This window comes from Antechinus flavipes, chromosome 4 (assembly GCF_016432865.1).
Source record: "Antechinus flavipes isolate AdamAnt ecotype Samford, QLD, Australia chromosome 4, AdamAnt_v2, whole genome shotgun sequence".
In the NCBI taxonomy this organism is placed as follows: domain Eukaryota; kingdom Metazoa; phylum Chordata; class Mammalia; order Dasyuromorphia; family Dasyuridae; genus Antechinus; species Antechinus flavipes.
This window is the reverse complement of record NC_067401.1, coordinates 388,097,758-388,115,647: the sequence shown is the minus strand read 5'-3', so window position 1 is coordinate 388,115,647 and position 17,890 is coordinate 388,097,758. Positions and strand designations below refer to the sequence as shown.

Here is a 17,890-nt window from a genome sequence, read left to right as displayed (position 1 = left end):
CAGAGAAAAAGAGTGGGGGAAATGTTTGGTTCTTTGGGGCTCTCAAGCTTAGGAAATGGAAAGGGGCCTGCTGAGGTAACATGGAACACTAATGTCAGGAGTGAGGAAGATGCTTCCACCAGCTGAGGGTGGATGTGTATGGGAGCCAAAGGACTGGATTAAATTTACTGACTCTCATTAGAGAAGCAGATAATATCCTGGTGACTCTTGTTGCTAAGGCTTATTCTTATTGTAGACCTAAGAAACTCACCAGGTTTCTCAAACCCAGGAGCTTGGCTATTTATGTGTATTGGGACTATTTTAGGAAAAGGAAGGGAGGAAGGATGAATGCTGCATCCCATGACTCAATGCTTATCGCCTCATGATTTACCTTTTTTTCCCTTTGCCCAATAGTTCACCAAAAGCTGCAGAAGCTGCCCGACTCCTTCTCTCTGACATGTGGTCAAACAAGGAGCTCCAGGGTGTCCTCAGACAGGTAAGGGCAAGGTCATTAGTCCCCTCTGTGCTAATCACCTTACATGGAATACCCCACTATTGGCTATAGCCATAGCCTGTCAAGATCTCAGCAAGCTATTTAACAAAGTCTCTACTTTGGTGAAAAAGATGGAGGATAGACAAATTAAAGTTATATACAAACTTATTCATGATGCCCTGGGTAGTCAAAATGAGGATTAATGAATCCATGGATGAATAGGGCTTAAGCTATATACTGCATAGATCTGTCCTTGAGACTTTAAGTTCATGTGGAGCCAACAGCTCCAATAAAGACAACTGTCATTGGATAGATAGTTGTTATGGTAGATGAAATAATTCAGAAGAGTTACAATAGGCTAAAATTATGGGAAGAAAGTAACCAAAATAAATGCAAAGTAATAAGTACTTGGGATCAAGAAATCATCTGCATATTTCCAATCTTGTCTTTCCCTCTTTCTCCCAGACTGCTTTGGTATATAGTCCCTCCCACAAGGACCATCATGAATCTATCTCTGAAAGGCAGGAATAGGCTAAGTGTTTTCAGAAAATATCCCAGCAAATTTACTGAAGAAAGAAAAAGTGCAATACATTAAAAAATGAAATTGGATTTTTTAAAAGTACAATTGTATTGATTTTTTATGCAGTTACTTCCCTTACATTATGTGGATAATTGAAAGTGAATATTATATATGATGCATGCTAGATCAGAGGCAACTGAAAGCATGAAAGGAAAATAATACAAGTGAAATTTATAAAATTTGCAAGACACTTTACCTTTATTTTCTCAATCACTCCTTGTTACATTTCCCTGTAATACACACACACACACACACACACACACACACACACACTATTATTCGCATTATATAGAAGAGGAAATTGAGATTCAGAGAGGTTAAAAGTGACTTGAAAGGCAATGTTGTAAAATGGAAAGAGCACTAGATTCAGGGTCTGTATTCCAGTCCTGCCTCTGTTGCTTATTATATGTGACCTGAACAAATCACTTAGCCCAATCTGGGCTTCCGTAGGGGATCTGGATGAAATGCTTTCTAAGGTCCCTCTCAGCCTTAAATCTATTTTCCATGATATCCTACCCCATAAGTGTCAGAAGTAGTATTGGAATACAGTTTCTGACTCCAAGTTTCTCAAAGAGAGCCCAAATTCGGGAGAAACATGAGTTTGCCTCTGCCTCTGAATCGCTGTCTGATGCTTTGGAGACTTAGAGCACACAGGCTGTTTACTTTTATTGTAAAAGTTTACATAATTATTTGCTAGCCTAAGGCCCTAGGCTTGTCTTGGTGCTATGTTTTAGTATGCACATGTGAATGCAAACCTATCTGTGGAAATAAAACATATCTTCATTTACATATATGTATAAAAGTACATTTATGTATGTGTGTCATCCCTGGTACATATATGCATGCAAAAACCCTGATTAATGCTCTCTATCTCTCTTTCCCTCTCTTCTTCTTTTCCTCCTCCTCTTCCTCCCCCCTTCTTTCCTCCTCCTTCTCTTCCTCCTCCTCCTTTTCCTCTTCCTTCTTCTTTTTCTCCTTCTCTCCTCCTCCTCCTCTTTTCCTCCTTCTTCTTCCCCCTTCCTCTCCTTTTCTGTATATATATGTATACACAATTCCTCTCTGTGTGTATATATAGTATACATATATATAATATTATCCATCTACATATACATATATATACTGAGACTGGGCTCCCTGAGGAAAGTGAGAACTCTAGCTTATTATGCTAGCAGAAAGTCGCTGATCGTCCACTCTTTGTTTCATCATGTTTTACATTATTGATGTTTCTCTCCTTGCAGCAAGGGTTCGATAGGAACATGCTGGGATCCTTAACTGGGACCAATGTCCTAAGAAACTTTAGCTCCCGGTTCTAAGGAAAGGACATCATCATATGTTCAACTTGCAGGTGAGAATTCTCTGATATTAGGGTAAGAGAGCCCTTCCCCCAGATTATTATAGATAAGGACACTGCAATGTTAAAAGGAGGCTATAGCCACGTCAAGGTCCCACAATTTCCCCTTTGACTGTCATATAGCACAGCACTGAGCTCTAGGAGAACCTAGTTGCATCATCCAGTGGGACATTGAACTGTCTGTCTTCAGATTAAAGAATAAGACGAGACAGTCATTCCTGACATTGCCAACTTATTCTCTTATCCATAATTATCCACTTTCTGGTATATGGCATGTCTTTAATGTCACCGAGATTGTGGGATTATTGGAGCAGATTTCTTTAGGGTCCAGAGTATATGCTGGGAAACTCAGATCAGGCTCAAATTAACTGGGCTAGAAAATAATCTGACCAGATGTGGGGCTTCAAGGATATCTTGCCCTGAGATGGCCTGACAGTCAATCCATAGGTTGAATTGAGCACTGTGTGGAGATTAGGAGCTTGTGAATAGAAAGTGGAGAAAGGAATAAAGACACAAGAAATAAAATCCAGCCTACATTTTAAAAACTGTAGGAAGGCATATAAAACATATAGGGGAAAATGCATAATAACAATTAGAAAATGAGACTTTACTCGGTAAAGGGCATTAAGTATTTGGAATAAGAGCTGGAGGCTGAGAATATTCAGCTGTCATATATAGAGCCAAGGAGCCCACAACAAGTTGGAGCTGATCAGGGAAGGCTGTCCAGATGAGGTGACTATCAAGCTGAGACTGGAAGATGGGGAAGGATGTGAACTGTCACACAGAGGCGGGGGTGTATTCAAGCACTACTTGTGTCCAAATTGATCTTGCTCTGGATTCAGTAAGATTTCAGATACTCCTTGCTCTTAGTTTAGTTTCATCACAGAAGTGGAAGAGAAGGATTGAGAATACAATTAAGTTCAGATCAACATGTTTGAGTGTTCACAACACGCCCAGAATTGTCCTTTAAAATAGAGAAGATACCAAGGAGATATGAGACACATGCCCTCTCCTCAAGGAGCTTACTTGCTCTCTTGCTGGAGAGGCAAAGAAACACACATGGGACAGTGAAAGACTCTGTGTGTGTGTGTGTGTGTGTGTGTGTGTGTGTGTGTGTGTGTGTGTATAGACAGAAAAAGAGACAGACAGACAGACAGAAAAGGGAGGATGGGGAAGGAAGGAAAGACAGAGAAAGAGAAAAGGAGACAGAGACAGAGAGAGACAGAGAGGGAGTAAAAAAGGAAGAAAGAGGAGAGAGAGAGAAAGAGAGGGAGAAGGGAGAGGAGGGAGAGAAATAGTGTGTGTGTGTGTGTGTGTGTGTGTATGTGTGTGTGTGTGTGTATGTGTGTATGTAGACAGAAAAGGAGACAAACAGACAGAAAAGGGAGGATGGGGAAGGAAGGAAAGACAGAGAAAGAGAAAAGGAGACAGACAGACAGAGAGAGACAGAGAGGGAGTAAAAAAGGAAGGAAGGGGAGAGAGAGGAAAAGATAGGGAGAAGGGAGAGAAGGAGGGAGAGGAATAGTGTGTGTGTGTGTGTGTGTGTGTGTGTGTGTGTGTGTGTAGATAGAAAAAGAGACAGACAGAGAGAAAAGGGAGGATGGAGAAGGAAGGAAAGACAGAGAAAGAGAAAAGGAGACAGAGACAGAGAGAGACCAAGACAGAGACAGAGAGTGAGTAAAAAAGGAAGGAAGGGGGGAGAGAGAAAAAGAGAGGGAGAAGGGAGAGGAGGGAGAGAAATAGTGTGTGTGTGTGTGTGTGTGTGTGTGTGTGTGTGCCAATAAGTCAAAAAAGCATTTAAGTGTCTACTATGTGCCAGGCATAGTGAGGACAGGAGGAAAGTCAAAAAACAGTTTGCTCTTAAGAGTTCACAATTTAATGAGGAGGCAACAATATACTATCATGAAAAACAGGTATATAGAGGATAAATTGGAGGTAATCACAGAGGAAAAGCATTAGTATTAATGGGATCAGGAAAAATTTCCTGTAGATGATAAAACTTTAATTAGATCTTGAAGAAGCCAGGAGGCAGAGATGAGTGGGAAGAGAGTTCCAGGCAGGTTGGGAGTTCCTCCAGATTGGGAGACAGCTGGTGAAAATGACTGGAGTTGGCAAGTATAATATTTTGTATAAAGAATGGAAAACGTTACTGGATCATAGGGTATGTGGGGAATGGCAAAGTATTAGACGAGAACAACCATGTGTGTGCATGATCAAGTGAACATGTATGTTAAAATAAAAAAAAATTAAGGAATCCAAAGTATGGTACTATTAGGATCTGCTATGGTGATCAGGAAGGAAAAAAGATCAGGTTTGGAGGGGAGGAGGAGGGAATTCTAACTTTATAAAAGCTTATTTGTGGACTTTTCTTTATCTTCCAGAAATGCAGTGACCCAACCAAGAAGACTATAAGTCTTGCCGGATGGGTTGGTCTGTCCACCCTTTGCAGTATTTGGAAAAGTTAAAACTCTGAGAACAAAATCTGAAAACCGTGGACAATGGAGATATTTTTAAACAACTTTTTTTTTCCCAGCTTGGGGTTATAGTCAAGGGATTTGGGGGGTGGGATGGGGTAGAAGTGGGAGGGAGCTTTCCTGAGTTAAAGGGACTTTTATCTGATGTCAATAATTCCTTCTCAAAAAGATGGTATATATATAAATATAAATATATATGTAATGTATGATTGTATGTGTGTGTGCATGCATGTTTATGTATATGTATGTATGTGTGCCTGAAAGTGTGAGCAGAAAGAGAAGATAGGTACCCATTTTTTACAACTGTGTGTAAAAGATGGTGAAAAAGATACTTCTCTGTCTCACTTACAGACAGATATGAAATATTATACTTTTGTGTTAGCTTCTAAAATGCATTAATATTGGGCAGAAAATTGGTACCACTTTCCCTGCCTCCATCATAATCAGCTCTACTGGCCTCTAAAGTGAGTCATGGAGGAGGAGGCCCAGATCAGAGCTCCATGTCTGGCCAGACAGTCCATCACTTGACTTGGTCCCAGTTGACTAAGGGAAGCCGCTCAACTCACCGCCTTGAGAGGATGCATTGAATGGAAGGAGTTTGACTTCAGCCTTTATCATGGAAAGACCAGACAATGAACTATTTCCTGAAATTATCTGTAACTGACACCTCCATGCCTTCTGTATTATTCTGTTTTATTCTTTTCTGTTTTACAAGGGCCAGGTTTCTGCAGGCTGCGGGACTCTCAACAAGCATTGGGGAAATTGTTTTGGTTCATGTTGTCTGATATCAGCGCAGGGGGTAATGGGAGCTGAAGAGATAGCTATCACCAGCATCATATGGGTAGGGCTGGGGCTAGGTTGAGTGTCGTACAGAGAGCAAGGCCAGTGGATATGGTCTCTGCCTTTGGGAAGTTTTCAATCTATGTGTTGCAAGATGTAGATGGGGAAAATACTGCTCAAAAGTCACACAAGATGCTAATCAGGTGACAGCGGTTTCAGCCTGGATTTGAGGGTCTTGTTGGTTCTATTCTTTCCAAATAGAATGGGTGGGAAAAGGTGGGGGTGGCTCTTAATGGAAGCTGCAGTCATCCAGACAAGCCGTGGGAATGTTTGGGATGATGGTTTCAAATGAATGAACTCACTCCTAGTTTCAGGGACCCCTGAGATGGGATTCCAAAAGAAGAAAAGGATCTTGGTCACATTAGGAGAAGGGAACAACACAACCAGGGCAACAAGAATCACAGCCCCATTCGGAGGTCATTTCATTGACTCCCTTTCTTCCAAGTAGCAATGAGCTTTCATACAGACTGGCATCTCAGTCTGAAAGCCGGCTCACCCTCTTCACCTGCCAAGGATGGATAGCTGTCTCTATTACCTTTTCCAAACACTTTCTCTGTGTCCCGTCCAAAAGTGGAAAAGGACTGCCTTGGCAAGTAGTGACTTCTTCATCACTGGGGTCTTCAAGCAGAAGCTTCCCATTTCAAAAGGACAGGGGAGAACTCAAACTCTGAAATCCATTCCATATTCTATATTTCTCTGTCATAACTGTAGACTACTTTAAAGGCAGGGTAGTATATAGTAAGAAGAGCATTGGATTTAGTCAGGAGCTAAGCTGAAATCCTAGCTTTTCACTCACTATACCTATGACCTTGGTCAAATTATCTCACTTATCTAGGTCTTAGTTTCCTCATCTGTAAAATGAAAGGGTTGATTTTAGATGACCTCTCATATCTCTTTCATCTCCAAATCTATGATCTTATAATCCACATTTAGTTGAATGGTTATGACTCATTCTGTCATATGATGTGGTGGAAAAGGGAGGCTCATCCATTACTCTCAAAGAATCAAGTGGAATTTCAGCAGCTCCCTTTAGCCTTTAGTCTATTTTGAACACTTCCATCCTGACCCCTTACTTCCAATTCCTGGTGGTGTCTTGAAAATCTGGTACTACTGAACTGGATTTAACATAGATTTCAAGATGCACTCAAGACCAAATGGAACAGTGCTGGACAGTGGTAGGAAGATCTAGAGGAAACAAAGATATTGTTCCTGCCCTCAGGGAGCTCCCACTCTGATGGGATAAAATATACATACACACATATACACACATACATACCCTAAAAACATAGACACAAATATTTAGAAATATAGGAACAATTTTAAATAAATCTAAGTCAGACATATCCATCCCCTGGCTGTATTCTTGGAGTTCCCCCTTTCTCATCACTGTCCTGAAAAAGATAGTTACCACAAAGAGCCTTTTAGCTTTTCCTGAACAAAGGAAACAGTCTGGTTGTCCTGTTTAATAGGGCCTGGTGTAATACAGAAACAAGACAGCTTTTATTGTGGTACATTGTTTACAATGGACAATGGGTCAAGGTCAAAATGGTTTTCCTGAGTTATTTGTCCTCTAGGGAGCTGGAGGTAGCAGAAAAAGTGCCAACTAGAGAAGGTCTGTCTGTGTGATGGCTGCTACTTTGGTTGAGGACATACGTGGGGAAGGGTTCATAGTAGACTTGTCACTTTCCTTCCATGGAATTGACTTTCCTCTTCTTTAAAATGGAATGCAATAGGGAAGCAAATGGCAGGAATGGCCCAGTTCTAAATTATATGAGTCCAGAAATTCCCCAAAATTACTTTCTGAGAAGGAAGGTACGTAGCCCTTCCATTCTGGATCTTTATTTGGTATTTTGCAGCAAAATTATTATCTTCGATCGAGACCTTGGCTTACCTTTCCTTCCCCAAATCTACCTTCTGCCTGACTTTCATCCTGACAGCCCTTGGAAATTTAAATTGTAGCCTGCTTGGAAGGACTGATTCCAAGCGTGGGGAAGCAGAGAGATTGTATACACTTCCATTTTCCCCTTAAAGACTTGATAGGCCAGCAACATACTTCTTAGTTTTGTTGTGTGTTGTGAGATGAAGAAGGGACATAGGTGACCTGAGGTGTCTCTATATATATGGAAAATTTGAGGCAACTTTTGTTCTCCTGCTCCTGAACACAGCTGACTGTGGCAGTATCCCGTTCCCAAACTAAACCATGTGAATTTCTTGCGTGAGGATCTTGTGGTTTCCCTGTATGGCGCTCTGTGTATTTGCTTTTTTAAAAAAAAATTAGGAAATCAATAAACTGCTGGAGTTTCTTTGAACTTTTTTTTGGAGAAGTGGATTATTTGAAGGGCAATGAATTTGTGTGACTTCAACAAAGGAATTATGGTATCATTCTTCTCAAGGTTACCTCTTTCCAGCCTCTACTAGGTAGGTAGGCAGGCACTGGTAGATAGGGCAAATCCTGCCCAAAGGAAGGAAAGGCTTTAAATTTGGGTGGGAGGTGGAATATCAGCAAATAGGTACTGGAAACAAAATTCATCCTCAGAATTTTACCATTGTTGATCCTGCAGCCAATCTGGTATTGGAAATATCTTGAAGTATATAAATGCTTGAAAAAATCCATGAAATCTGCAATAGCTTTACCCATTCTAATTCTATAGAATCTATTTTAGATTTATGGGACTATTTCCAAGAGTTGTAGAGGCGATTAGACTTTCCAGTCCATTCCCTTGGGTCCCTTTTCTCTTGCTCTTCAACTTACCTAAGAAAACATAAATTTGCAGAAAATACTAAATCTTAGCTCCCTGTTCTAAAACAGAGATTCCCATGAGAATTCCAAGGCAGATGGAAAGGAATGGCAGAGTGGAGGGTGGAGGAGAATACTAGGCAATATGACTTTCTCAGGGCCACACAAGTAGCAAGTGTCAAATGACTGAAATCAGATTTTAATTCAGGTTCTCCTGATTCCAGGACCAGTACTCTAACCATTATGCCATCTAGCTACCCAAGGAATGGCAGAATTTAATATACATGTTTGATCCCCCTGACCAATTTATTTTGTGAATTTAACCAACAGTTCTTGAAGGAAGGCACTGGTGGATACAAAAAAAATGCATAAATTATCTTTGACCTCAGGAAGCTTTCAGTCTAGTTGAGACAAGGCACACAGACTGCGTTTGCTAAGTGATGAATACTGTGAAGTCAAGCACACATATCTTCAGGGAAGCCATATTAGCTTAACATAGGAATATGGCTACTTTTGGTCAATTGTATGGCAGAAAACTTTTAACTGATGGGAACTCAGGTTTCTTTATGGCAGAGTGTGGGAAGGGTTTTTATTATAGCTTTTTATTTACAAGATATATGCATGGGTAATTTTTCAGCATTGACAATTGCAAAATCTTTTGTTCCAACTTTTCCTCTCCTCCCCCCCACCCCCTCCGCTAGATGGCAGGTAGACCAATACATGTTAAATGTGTTGAAGTTTAAATTATATACAATATATGTATACATGTCCATACAATTATTTTGCTGTACAAAAAGAGTTGGACTTTGAAATAGTGTACAATTAGCCTGTGAAGGAAATCAAAAATGCAGACAGACAAAAATAGAGGGATTGGGAATTCTATGTAATGGTTCACATCTCCCAGAGTTCTTTCACTGGGTGTAGTTAGTTCAGTTCATTGCTGCTCTATTGGAACTGATTTGGTTCTCTCATTGCTGAGGATGGCCAGGTCCATCAGAATTGGTCATCATATAGTATTGTTGTTGAAGTATATAATGATCTCCTGGTCCTGCTCATTTCACTCAGCATCAGTTCATGTAAGTCTCTCCAGATTCTGGAATCATCCTGCTGATCATTTCTTACCGAACAATAATATTCCATAACATTCATATACCACAATTTATTCAGCCATTCTCCAACTGATGGGCATCCACTCAAGTTTCCAGTTTCTGGCCACTACAAAGAAGGCTGCCACAAACATTCTTGCACATACAGGCCCTTTCCTTTCTTTAAAATCTCTTTGGGATAAAAGTCCAGTAGTAATACTGCTGGAACAAAGAGTATGAACAGTTTGATAACTTTTTGAGCATAGTTACAAATCGCTCTCTAGAATGGCTGGATGTATTCACAATTTGTGGGAAGAGTTTGAACACCATTGGTACACTTCATGGATCCAAGAGGGGAGAAAGGGAAAATGTTGGACTTTCTAAATGATAATGAAGGAAAGAGTGAGGTTTGAGGGAGTCACATCCTGGAAATAAAACCCTCCACAGGGATAAGAAGCCTCTCCAGCTCCAGAACCCTAAACCAGTCTTTGATTCCTTCCTCTCCCTTGATTTCCCACTTCACTCAGTCATCAAACTCTGATTACAATTCCTTCCCATTAAGGAACACAAAGAGACATCATTGAGGAGTAGAAAAAGCAGGGTCTAGGTTCTACCCAGTCTGTCTACCTAGCTGGTAGATCTGGGAAAATTTCTGTAACCATTCTAAACTTGGTTTCCTCATTTATACAATGATTGGTGGACTGGGTTTGAAGAATTCTAAGATTCCAAAGTCAGTCTCTAAGCATTTAAGTGTATATACTTAAGACTTATATGCTAAGTCCTAGAAGTCCAAAGAAAGGCAAAAGTCAGTCCTTGCTCTCAGAGAGCTCACATTTAAGAGAAAATAGCATATTAAAAGGAAACAAAAAAAGAATGTGAAGAAGAACAATACCCAGTGGGGGAAGGATACACAGTAAAGAAATGACTGCCTTCTACATCCTCCTTAAATTGAGGAGTGAAGAGCTCTTCACTGTCCATCATCCACCATCTCCATTATACAGTCTGTACATAGTTTGTTGAATGCATGAATAAAAAGATCCGTTCCTTTCCATTCCCAATCACATTAGACTAACTCCTAATTATTCCTCAAAGTAACTGTTTAAATGGCTGCCTAATTGTACTCTGTCTCTGGACTCCTCTGTTTCATATTGGGTTTTTTTTTTTTATATTGTTATCATTAATTTCAAAAGCATAGCTCTGATCATACTATTTCTTGGATCAAACCTTTTAACAGTTCTCCACTGCCTAGAGAACTGAGCTTTAACTAGGGTGGGCCTACTAGGACTATTTCTTGGAGACTGGGGGTGGGGTGGGGTGGGGGGAGAAGCACAGTATAGGATGCTTCCTGCCAGAGATCTCCTTTCTACATTTTAAAATGACTGTGTTCCTGATGATTTGTAATCTTCTGTGAACATAATTCAGCACTACTTCATCCCTCATTTGGGTCCATATTCAGGATACCTACCTATAGTATGTAACTCCCACCCCCAAAACCTAAGGCTCTATCTCCAAAGATCTGGATGAAGAATTTCTAATTAGTCAGTAAATAAACATTTATCTGTAATTTTTAAAACTTTAATATAATTAATGATTAATTTATTAGTCAGGCACCATGTTGGGGTTACAAAGAAAGGCAAAGGACAATTACTGTTTTCACAAGGGACACAATGTAAGGGAGAGATTATTTATACACAATTATGCACAAACAAGATACATACAGGACAAATTGGAAATTATCTCAGAGAGAAGCCATTACAATCACAGAGGAATCAGGAAAGGTATTTTTAATCGATGATGAGATTTTAGAACTTGAAGGAAGTCCAGGAAATGAAGATGAAGGGGGAGAGAGAGAGAGAGAGACAGAGAGAGAGAGAGAGAGAGAGAGAGAGAGAGAGAGAGAGAGAGAGAGAGAGAGAGAGAGAGAGAGAGAGAGAGAGGATTTCAGGCATGGGGGACAAACAGTGAAAATACCTAAGATAAGATTGTGGTTTTTTTTTTTTTCTTTTCAAATAGCAACAGGGAGACTTAAATTTAGTTTAAATTTAGCTTTGAAGGACCCTCCATAATCTGGGGCCTATATTTCCAGTGAAGCAAAAAGGGTAGCTACTACAAGGGACCTCAGAAGCCATCTAGTCCAATCACCTCATTTTATAAAATTTTATTTTGTCAGAGATCACTTTAATCATGGGTCAATCAATTGAATGAAATTCCCTGTAATGGCCAGAGAAGTAGTAAGTAACAGGATGTGTAGAGAAAGGAACAGGGAGTGAGATTATAGGTAGAACATGAGAATCAGAACTGGAATTGAACCTGGAAGTTTCAGTTTAAGATTTAGGTTTAAGATTAGGAGAATAAGAAAATAAGTATTTATAAAGCATCCATTATGTGCCAGACACTACACTAAGCATTTTACAAATATTGTCATTTACTTCTTACAAAAATCCTGTGAAGTAAGTATTATTATTAAACTCATTTTACAATTGAGAAAATTGTGGCAGAAAGAAGTTAACTAATATGAATAGGATCACACAGCTAATAAGTGCTTGAGGCTGAATTTGAAGGTCTTTCTGATCCCAAGTACAGCACTCTATCTACTACATCATTTCTGTAAGACAGTTATAAAATAAATTAATCTGACAGGATAAAAAATTAGAGGTAGAAAGCCATGTAGTCCAAGACTCTTATATTATAGATGTGATAGTCAAAAAACCCAAATTCAAACTTTGATGAGACTAACAGGAGCATAGTATCTAGAAAGAGAGAGAGAGATGTCTTGTTGTCCTTCTGCCTGGTAGCCCACAAATGGGACATTTTGTTCAATTCTGGAAAAACAGTTATGAGCTGGAATAAAAAATCCAAGGAACAAATAACAGGTTGGGGAGGGAACTGAAGACCCTAGTGCTGTTGAGAAATGAATCAAAAGAATTGACAGTGCAGAGTGGTGGTTTCAAGCTTTAGTAGAAACATGTTCCTGTCTGATCTGTATTAGCTTGGAAAACTACAAATTAATATTATCTATGTTGGGGGAGGGGAAGGGCAGATACTTGGAGGGTCCAAATTTTGAGGGATCTCAGAGTTCCATTTTATATTACAAATTGCAATGTTAATCAGGACAATGAAAAGCAAAACAACATTGTAGATAGTTCTTTATATGTATTAATTAGCAAAAATAGTTTTAAAAATAAAAAATCAATATTGATGAGATTGTGAAGAAATATGACAGTATGATACTTGATAGTTTGTGAATCTATGTAAACTTTTTGGAAGGTTTAGCCAAAACAAAAACAACTGGGTAGCTGAACATTTGTTTTTATTGATCGTTATATTTTTAAAAAAGAAATTTCATATCTAGTTGATAAATTCTAGACTAGAGAACTTGACTTAGAGTATTGGAAAAATTCTACAAAACAACTTAAAGGATGTTTGGTGAATGTTTAGAAAATGAAGCAGTGATCCCAATAAAACCAGCATGTCTTCATCAACATCAATAATGGGTCTTGCCAATCCTACCTTATTTCATTTTTTTCTGATAGGATTACCCGACTAATAGATGAGAGTAGTGATGCTATGATCAGGAATATGAAGTGACAATCAAAAATGCTAGTTAAATTAGAGTCCAGAATGATAGTCTCAATGTACTCTTCCTTGGTCAAATCACACCCATAGTATTTTATTCAGTTCAGTTTTGATAAAAAAAAGTTTTGATATCCAGACAAGAGTGACCAGAGTGGTAAAGATGCTGGAAATCAGGCTGTATAAAAACATTGGCTGTAAACACTAAAGAGAAAATTTAAGGGATAGAAAGAATTAATTTAAAAATTCAGAATTAAGAAGAATTAATAGCTCCGTTGAAATACCAAAAGAGTTTTCCTACAGAAGATGAATCAGAAGGATTCTGGGAAGGTGGTCGAGTAGGTTGGTAAAGTTCAAGCTCTCCTGATTTCTCCTGCAAAGAAAATAAATTTGCATCTTAAAGCGAATGTAGACTGATGAAAAATCAAGAAGATGGGGAATAACTGAAGTGTTCCTGATACAAACAGAAGGATCTGAAGAAAGACCCTGGACTGGAGATTAACCTTTCTCAAGTGCAGACACCTCTGGGTTAGCTCTGCAGAAACATCAAGTGGGAACCCCTTGGCTAGCTAGATGTGGCTGGAGCCTCTGCAAGAACCACAGATATTTTCACCTCCCAGACTGTTTGCCCAATGAGGGTTTGACATTTTAGTAAAAAAAAAAAAAAAAAAAAAAGCTTCTACACCAAAGAATACAGTGAAATGATTCCCTGCTCAGAGAGAATGTATTGAAGATCTCAAAAAAAGAATTTAAAAATTAAATGAGAAACATCGGGGAAAAACTAAAATAAATAAATAAAAACCATCCAAGAAAAACAAAAAGCTTATAAAAAATTAATCAATTAGAAAAGGAGGTACAGAGAATCAAAGATGAAAATAATTCTTTGAAAATTAGAATTGGGCAAGGGGATACCAGTAAAGCTATAGAGACCAAGAAATAATAAAACTGACTATAAAGAATGGAAAAATAGAACAAAATGTAAAATATAAGAAAAATGACAGATCTGAATAGATCAAGAAAAGAAAATATAAGAATAATGAGACTACCAGAAAGTTGTAACCAAAAAGAGATCTTGAAACAATAATGCAGGAAATAATCCAGGAAAATTGTCCTGGAGTGATAGAACATGAGGAGAAAGTAGAAATAGAAAAAATCCACTGATCACTACCTCAAAGAGCTCCTTTGTGGAAAATACATGGGGATATTATTGCCAAATTTTGAAACCTTCAGATCAAAAAGAAAATCTTGCAAGGAACAAGAAAAAAGCAATTCAAATACACTGCAGCTACAATTCGAATTGTGTAAGACTTATCAATAGCAGAATTACAGGTCCTGGAATCATATCTACAGACAATCAAAAGAACTAAGTCTGCAGCCAAAAATATAATATCTAACAAAATTATTTATAATTTTGAGTGAGGAAAAAATGGACCTTCAATGGACTTGGAAATTTTTAGGATTTTCTATCAATCAAACTTGAACTTAACAGAAAAATTTAACATTTAAGAGCCAATATGAAAACTCAATTTTAAGGAACTTAACATGAACAAACTTTTTTTTTTTAACATGGAAAATGTATACTATATGTTTAAGATTCACAGCAACAATAGGGAGCTCAAAAGAAAGATTGGCAGAGTTAAGGAAAAAACAGTAGTTATGTTATACAAATGAGGTGCAGAAAAAAAATAGATCCAAAGGCATTTAGAGGGAGGAGAAGAGCTTGTAGTTCTGAAAACCTACTCACATAAAGAATGGGTTGAATAGGCAACACCACATTTATACCAAGAAGGGTATAACATCCTGCAAAATCTATAAAGCAATAAGTGGAGAAGCAAAGGGGAAGCAAAGGATAAGGGAATAAGACAAGGGAGGGATCCTTGGTTGGGGGGGAGGTTAAGTAATTATAAGTCAAGTTATGGAGCAGAATTTAATTAAAGGGTCAACAAGGATAGGAAAGACATGTTTGTATGTGGAGTGTGTGTGTGAGAGAGTATATGAATGTATATATCTATATCTACCTATGAATACATAAATACATCTTCTCTTAACTGTAGTTTGCTTGGGAGTGGGAGATAAAAAGGGGAGGAAGAATGAAATAAATAAGATGTGCAGTAGAGAACAAAAGAACAATTTTACAAGGAAGTAAAGAAAAAGTGAACATTCATGAATATAATTTCTTCTACTTTCTTGATTACTTTCTTGATCTGGTAGTTTGTTGTTATATATTTTGAATCCTCCCTGATGTTCTGCTGGGTACATGACAATGTTCTCTTTTGTTTTGTTTCATTTTGCTTTGTATGACTTTTCTGTTTTTCTTTATTTTTTACTGTTTTTTCAAATAAAATAAATTTTTATAAAAAGAAGATTAATCAGACTAGTGTTCCTTGGATACAGAGAGAACAAAGAAAGTGAAAGGAGACAGGCTTTGGTTTGATATAAAGACAAACTACTTAAGAATTAGAGCTCTACAGTAGTCAAAGAAGTTGCCTCATGAGTCACTAGATTTTCAAACAAAAGCTAGAAAGTCACTTGTTAGGCTTGCTATTTGTATATAGGAGAAGGGAAACATTCTTATTCTGGTCTTGGGTGGATTTTGTTGACTCTTTCCAATACTGAAGTTCTGGGATGCAAATAATAATATATTATGGGAGAGGGACTACATTGTTCGCAGCTTTTCACCCTTCTCAAAATTACCTTCAAAGTAGGTTTATCTATAAATTACACTGTGTGTCTTTTCCTTCTCCATATTATTTTCAAATAAAATATGGTTAAAATTCAATTAAGCAATCATTTTTAAAATATCTACTATGTGGTAGCATAGTGGATAGAGCGCTGGACCAGGACCCAGGAAGATTCATTTTCCTGAGTTCAAATCTGGTTTTAGATACTTACCAACTATGTAACCCTGTTCGTTTCTTCATATGTAAAGTAAGATGGAGGAGGAAATGGCAAATATTACTCTATTTTTGCAGAGAAAATCCCAAATGAAATCATGAAGAATGGGACATGACAAATGATTGAACAATAGTATGTTATAGTTCTTGTGGTTTGGACCATGAATAAAAACAAAGGTGAAACAATTCATGCCCTCAAGGATTTATATTCTGATGGGGGAGACAACATGTGCACATATATATAAATTCAAGATCTGTACAAATAATTTCTGAAAGAAGGATACAAGTCTAACCGGAAAGATGCTTTATTTATAGCTGAATGAGGAATTATTGTTAGCAAAATGGAAGGACAGGGAAAAAATGAAATAGGGACTACTACAGGGATGTAACTAATATGGGTGTGTATGAACAACGAATTGGGGTGATGAAAGCAGACCTAGACAGTTTAGAGCTCCAAATCAGGGGGAGCCATGGAGCAACAAATTGGTATGCCCTCCACAATAGTAAAATTAATGTTGATTTGCTTGTCGATAGATAGTGAAGGTAAGCTTAGAAGGGAAAAGCAAAAGAGGCTAGATGATAAATAATCATAAATAGCCATAGAAAGGTGGAACTTGAGAGGCATTTTTGTCAATAAGCTCCTCCCTAGATGTCTCACATAATTTATATGAATGTCTCCTTTGTACACATTTCTCATTTGTATTTTATAGATAGTCAGTGCTTAATAAATATATTTTGATGGATAAATGAAGCCAGAATCTAAAGCCTGTGATACGGAAGTAGTATTTCCAAATAGGATGAATGAACCCAACTTCCCTATCACTCCACATCTTCTTCAAACCTTACTATCTGGTTCTATCTATTTTTCCTGCTGACCTCAGGAAATATTTAACACTGTGTTGTGCCAAGATATATTGACAAGTTGAGAAATATTAATTTTTAATTGGAAAATTTATTAAAGTCAACTTTGGCCACATGGGATTCACATCCAAAGAGCGTGGCCCTGAACAAAAGGACATAGGGCCTCTTAATAGAGTCTAAAGAAACCAGCAAACAGGTTAGCCTGCTTCCTTATCTGATATATTTGCAACTGTTTCTTAAGGGGATATATCAAAAACAAGGACAGGGAGATAGTAGTCTTGCATGAGATTTCTGCTTCTAATGTTATGCAAGAGAGAAGGAGACAAGGATCTTTTAAGGTATGCAAAAGGGGCTTTGGGATTTCTGGGTCACTTTAAGTCCTCAAACCCAGTTTCCCTGGGGGGTTGGGGCTATGGCTATAAAAACTGGGCAACATGGACTCAAAGTGGAACTAAGTCCCACTCAATGATTCAAAATAATTCCTTCTGGTTTCTGAAAGGCTTTTTTTTCCTTCTTGGGTTCATCATTCAATATAATATACAGAGTATCCCTAAATTCTGAGTCCAGTTTTAAATTGTTATTGTTAACATATTCAGTTTTATCTAACTCTTTGTAACCCTATTTGCTACTTTGTTTTGTTTTTTTGGGGGAGGAGATTTTTTTTTTTTTTTGATAAAGATACTGGAGTGCTTTGTTATTTACTTCTCCAGTTCATTTTATAGAAGAGAAACAGATGCAAACAAGGTTAATTACTTGCCCACCTCTAATAAGTGTCTGAGGCTAGATTTGAACTCATGAAGATGAGTCCAAGTCTGGTGTTCACTGGGCTACCTAGCTGCCTATGTTTAAGCTACTAAAGCTTAAAATCTATTTATTGAATGCTTATTGTAGTTGCTACTATGAGCACTGGGTTAGTGGCTATTGTAACAGCCTTTGTGAGAAGAGGAATATAAGTGATTTGCATAGAAATAAAAGAAGACAGAGTAAGGAAGTGTTGGAGGATAATGGATAAAAGATAAGTAT

At 38.0% G+C, this 17,890-nt stretch overlaps 1 protein-coding gene across 1 annotated transcript in view; it reads left to right on the top strand.

Annotated features, from left to right (window-relative positions):
* The window catches only part of PKP1 (plakophilin 1), a 79,532-nt gene extending 71,506 nt beyond the window's left edge, over positions 1-8,026 (top strand). Inside the window, exons 12-14 of the mRNA XM_051998670.1 lie at positions 394-475; positions 2,291-2,397; positions 4,785-8,026. Coding sequence (XP_051854630.1) covers positions 394-475; positions 2,291-2,365 — 157 coding nt within the window. The 3' untranslated portion in view covers positions 2,366-2,397; positions 4,785-8,026. The remainder of the gene's footprint in view (positions 1-393; positions 476-2,290; positions 2,398-4,784) is intronic.
* The last annotated feature ends 9,864 nt before the right edge of the window (positions 8,027-17,890 follow it).